This window comes from Camelina sativa, chromosome 3 (assembly GCF_000633955.1).
Source record: "Camelina sativa cultivar DH55 chromosome 3, Cs, whole genome shotgun sequence".
Classification (NCBI taxonomy): Eukaryota; Viridiplantae; Streptophyta; class Magnoliopsida; order Brassicales; family Brassicaceae; genus Camelina; species Camelina sativa.
Window position 1 is genome coordinate 21,540,151 of NC_025687.1, and position 4,992 is coordinate 21,545,142.

The 4,992-nt window shown below is 35.1% G+C and overlaps 2 protein-coding genes across 2 annotated transcripts; both read left to right on the forward strand.

Moving 5' to 3' along the window:
- Positions 343 to 1,488, forward strand: LOC104777670 (putative F-box protein At1g47390). Its single transcript, XM_010501962.1, has one exon. It carries the CDS (start codon positions 364 to 366, stop codon positions 1,486 to 1,488), a length of 1,125 nt encoding a protein of 374 aa, XP_010500264.1. The 5' UTR covers positions 343 to 363.
- Positions 3,118 to 4,028, forward strand: LOC104777671. The gene has a single exon (XM_010501963.2). It carries the CDS (start codon positions 3,239 to 3,241, stop codon positions 3,386 to 3,388), a length of 150 nt encoding a protein of 49 aa, XP_010500265.1. The 5' UTR covers positions 3,118 to 3,238; the 3' UTR covers positions 3,389 to 4,028.

Sequence of the window (4,992 nt, forward strand, 5' to 3'; positions counted from 1 at the left end):
ATTTCAAAATTTGGAAAATAGAAAGAGTTAAGAAAAAGAAAAAAAAAAAAAACCTAAGTGTGAATGTCGTCTAACAATTTTGAAAGATCTCAAATCTTTGGTTTTTAACCCTAACCGTTGACAAATCAGCCTGCTTTGATCCACGGTCATAAAAAATCAAAATTCTAATTTAACTTTCTTAATATTTGCGGATATGCAGTAGAACCCGCTAATTTCTATACCGGATTGGGCCCTAGCACGCAGTCCTTATCCCTAATTGACAGCTGCTGTACATGATGGTTTAACCCTAGCTAAGTCCCTAACTAGGAAAAAAATTTACGTACAAAAGAGCCGATCGTGAATTAACAAATCAAAGAAGAGATAATGGATGAGGAGAAGCTTCCCTGTGAGTTGATTGAAGAGACGCTCTTTCGTGTCCCTCCTAAATCTCTTGTTCGCTTCAGAACCGTTTCTAAGCAATGGAACTCCCTTTTCGACGATAAGACGTTCATCAACAACCACAAGATGACATATCGATTCATCCTAGCAACCAAATCCAAGTTCTACTCGGTAAGCATCACTCCAAAGATACAAGTGCGTGAGCTAACTTTAGATATTCCCTATTTAGAATCACATACACCTAAGAAATTGGTAGATTGCAATGGGTTCTTGCTGTGTGGCATGGATAAAGGAGCCGTGGTTTGGAACCCGTGGTTAGGACAGACTAGATGGATCGAGCTTAACCAACCTAGTTTGTATTTCAATGGAGTAGGTTATGAGTATGGTAACAGGAGACTTTTGGAGAGTGGTTACAAGACCCTTGTGTCTTATCAGAAGGAATCAGACCCTACCAAAACAATTTGGCAAATCCATGACATTTCCTCCAATGAGTTGAAAGACATAGTGTTGGAATCTGGTGGTGGTAGTAGTAGTAGTAGTACTACTAAGGAAGAAAATAATGCTAATATACACGGCGAAAGTGTATCACTGAATGGAATGTTGTATTGGGTTGCTTCTTATCAAAAGAATAATTCCACGTTATTCCTAATTTCCTTCAATTTTTCCAAGGAACGTTTTTACAAGTTCTCTGATCTATCATGCGGGGAGAACCATCATTGCGATGTTCTTGTTCTTAAGGTTTTTAAGGGAGATCGGTTTTCGTTGTTAAAGCAATACCATCTAACAAAAAAGATTGAGATTTGGGTGACCAAGAACAAGATTATTGAAAACCGTTGCTGTGGAGATGTGGAATGGATGAATTTCATGGAAGTGTCAACTCCTAACTTGCCGGATTTAGTACGGCCAAGTTACTATATCGAGAATAAAAGGCTCGTCGTGTGTTCTTGCGATAAAACTGGTCAAGCTTGGATCTATGTTATGGGGGACAAGAAGTTGATCACTAAAGTTCAAATAGATTCTATGGTTGATCCCTCGCCTTTGCATTGTACCTATTTCCCCAGTTTGGTCTCAGTTCCTCGAGGTCAAAAAGAGGCAGCATTACAAGTTTGATTTCCTTAGTTAGTCTTCCTTCTTTTATGCTTCTTGAAGAAGCTTAAATTATTTGATTTGGATTTGGTGTTTTATTTACAACTATCTTCTCTGTTCTCTAGTTTTGCTTCTTTGGACGTAATAATTTATTTTCAATTTTTTAAGCAAACTAAATTAAATGTTTAATGAACGGACTCAGTTTACCTCTAGCGGTCCTGACCTTATCCCAAATAATATTCTTTGGAAGAATTTGTTAGCTTATGCGATAGTATTAATTAAATTGGTTTTGTTTAGATCTTGCAACAAAAGTATCTTTTATGTGTTCTGTTCCACATGTTAGCATGTGTTCCAAATTTGAGAAACTGTATGGTTCAATATGAATTATGAAAAAAAAAAAAAGATATATCAAAGAAACATGCACCATGTTCTTGGGTGTTTTAATTTTTTACAAAAGCTTTTGTTCAGAAACGAGTTAACTTTGTAGTATTAAGGGAAAAATCCATGCTATTGATACTCATGCATGTATCGTTGAATGGAACTTTGTATCCGATTGCTTCAATCTTGTTCTGAATACCTTATAAGAAGTTAGTCATTATAAGCAAAGATTGTTTGAGTAAGAGAATGGAGCTATTTTGTTGTCTAACATGTAACGTGAACTCTCTTCCTGGCCCTGTTCTTGCGGTTTTTAGGGAAGATTGGTTTTTCGTTGTTAGAGAGATGTAAGATCGGTTAAGGAAACAAAGAAGATTGAGATTAATATAGTTTGCATTATTGTTTTAGTTGTTGGGGAAAACTAAGCTATGGATAAGAATTTTGGTCCCAACCATTTTTTTTTTTTCCTTCAGTATTTTGGCTTCTTGTTTAGTTCTTATCTGCTTCCTTTACACATGCATGTTGCTTTTTTTTTCCTTTTATTCAGAATCCACTATTCCACTTGCCGTCTTGACTCTGTGCCGGACCGGACGTAACATTGTCTAAAACGGGTTTACGAAGCGATGTCGTTTGGTCCTTACGTGGTCGACCTCTTATATAAAAGCAACAATGTAGATAATTACCAGTAACAATTCTATCCTACTAAGCTTCGAAGAATTCCAACTGAAGCAATTCAATAACTATGAGTGTATAACAAAGTTTATCAACACACGCATCTTCCCAATGAACACAAGTGAGAAAGATGGGAGGTTCTGATACAAAAGTTGATTTATGGGCAAACCAAAAGCTGTGTAGAGATATGGGGATTAAGATGATTGATCCTCTAAAGAAAATCATGAATATGATTGATCCTCTAAAAAATTTAGTAACCATTTCCCGAAATTTTAATTAGAAGTGACCAATATGTTGCCTCTAGAATCTTACGTTAAAGCTCCAAAACTTAGTTTTTCTTTTTGTTTTGTGCTTGGGGAATATTAGTGAAAAAAAGCTAAATGCTTTACATGTGTTACTAGAAAATAATATAAATGGACCGATGAGTTGCATTAACGTCTGATGTGTCATGAGAAAATCCTACGTGTGTGGAAAAAATGTCATAAATATTGTGCCAAGCACACAATAACATCAGCATTCCGCAAACTCCACAAAGGCAGTCCTGACCACAGAGTGCGTTCGCCACTTGCTATACCCTTTAACTTGCACCTATAAAAATCCTCATTAGTCTCTCTTAATATATTCAAAAAACTCACATCAACATTAAAAACTCATCACACTTCTTTTAGCTCCATCGATCTCTCTATAGGCTTCTTCATTATAAAAAAAGAAAAGAAAAAAACTAAAGATGTCTTTCGTTGCAAACTTGGTCATCAAGAGCTTTGACCGTGCTTCCACAGTATGTGTTGAAGATGTGGTGGATAGTTTTCGAGCAGCATATGTTGAGAATGGTGGTGATGACGACGACAGTGGCTACGATTATGCTCCTGCTGCGTGATTGTCCGCTACTCCGCTGTTAGTATCTAAATGTAATTTAGGAGGGGAAAGGAGAGAGAAAGAGATTATAAGGTGTTTTAGATATCTAGCTAGGCCATGTATGTTATGTACTAGATAGTGTGGTGAATTTTCTTGTAGATGTAACATACCCATGACGGTAGTAGCAAAATCATCTCTTCCTTAACCATATTCACATTTTTGTCTTTCAAGTTTGGAAACTAGTTTAACGTTTCATTATACTAAACGATATTTTTAGTTCCCTGAAATTTACTTGTGTTGGTGTTTTCTCATCGATTTTGTGTGGTGGTTTAGTATTCACTTTATCCATTTATGCCACATTCAATTTTTTAACCGAAGAAAGCCGAATCTAAAGTGTAATCGAACAGGTTTATTTTTCAAGATTTGAACTTGTGAAGTATTTTTTTTTTTGTATGAATGTAAAATTGTATTCATAAAAAAATCGTTTGTACAATGAATGAGTCTTAAGAGTTAACTCAAAAACATTTTAAAGAATCTAAGGGCCACAGGTGGAGAACCAATAACAGAGACCCTCCGCATAAGCCAAATTTCCCGAGAGTTGAAGAGAGCTGAACCGGTTTCTAACGTTTTTATCAATGATGCGCACAAGTTGGGTTGGCGGAGTAGGTAATTCTCCGTGACGCCTACCATTGCGTTCTCGCCGCAAACAATATATTGAGGTTTGGAACACATACCGAAGAGTGAAAGTATTTTACATTTGGAAATTAGATGGAAAGGAAGCTTGCTACACATGTATTTACTTTACCAATTTTCTAATTATCTGTTAGATAATAATCTTCTTTGGTTTGTCAAAAAAAAAAAAAAATCTTCTTTGGTTCACCAATTTCTCTACTCTTTGGCTTAGTTTAAATTTGTTTCATGAATATATTAACGTTGGGCATAACTCATACGAAAAGTTCTAAGGAAAAAAAAGTTGCCACAACATACGTATATAATATATATTGCCCAAAAAATATTTTGTTTTTTCCCATGTAGGACTCTAGTAGAATACATCATAATAATCTAGGCTTAACAGTTGACAGAGACTTAACAGTTGTAGATAATATATATAGGCTTCTTCATTTATGTTTAAGAAACATTTCCTTATCAAGCGTATTATGGGGGGCAAATTATATGGTGTCAGAAGCAGAGCCCGCACCGCATGTGACTTATTATTATAGTTCATACTATTGGTGCAAATCCATATTTGGATAGGCGAGAACAAAATATCATTGTGATCATAATCAAATGCTGAAAAGTTGTTTTTAAAATGTTAATATGTTTCCTCCATCTGAGGGGTGATACTACATTTTTAATCTCCAAAAAGGAATGGTGTAACGGATTAATGGGTGATGATTATAAAGAGTCAAAATAGTAAAGAAGTATAATATTGTATTTATTTTGTTGCTTATGTACAACACTCCTATTTTATTAAAATCACGTTCTAATGGAAAAAAAAAATCGATTAATAGACCATGTTTTCGATTTCGATTAATAGACATGGGGTTTAACTTTTTTTTTTCTTTCTTTGATGATTAGGAAGTTGTTAGCTAATATAGTACGTAATGGTGTTCTTGTAAAGACAAC

Bases quoted from the DNA above. Each gene is read 5' to 3' on its own strand.
- LOC104777670 (XM_010501962.1), top strand. From the start codon at position 364: ATGGATGAGGAGAAGCTTCCCTGTGAGTTGATTGAAGAGACGCTCTTT.
- LOC104777671 (XM_010501963.2), top strand. From the start codon at position 3,239: ATGTCTTTCGTTGCAAACTTGGTCATCAAGAGCTTTGACCGTGCTTCC.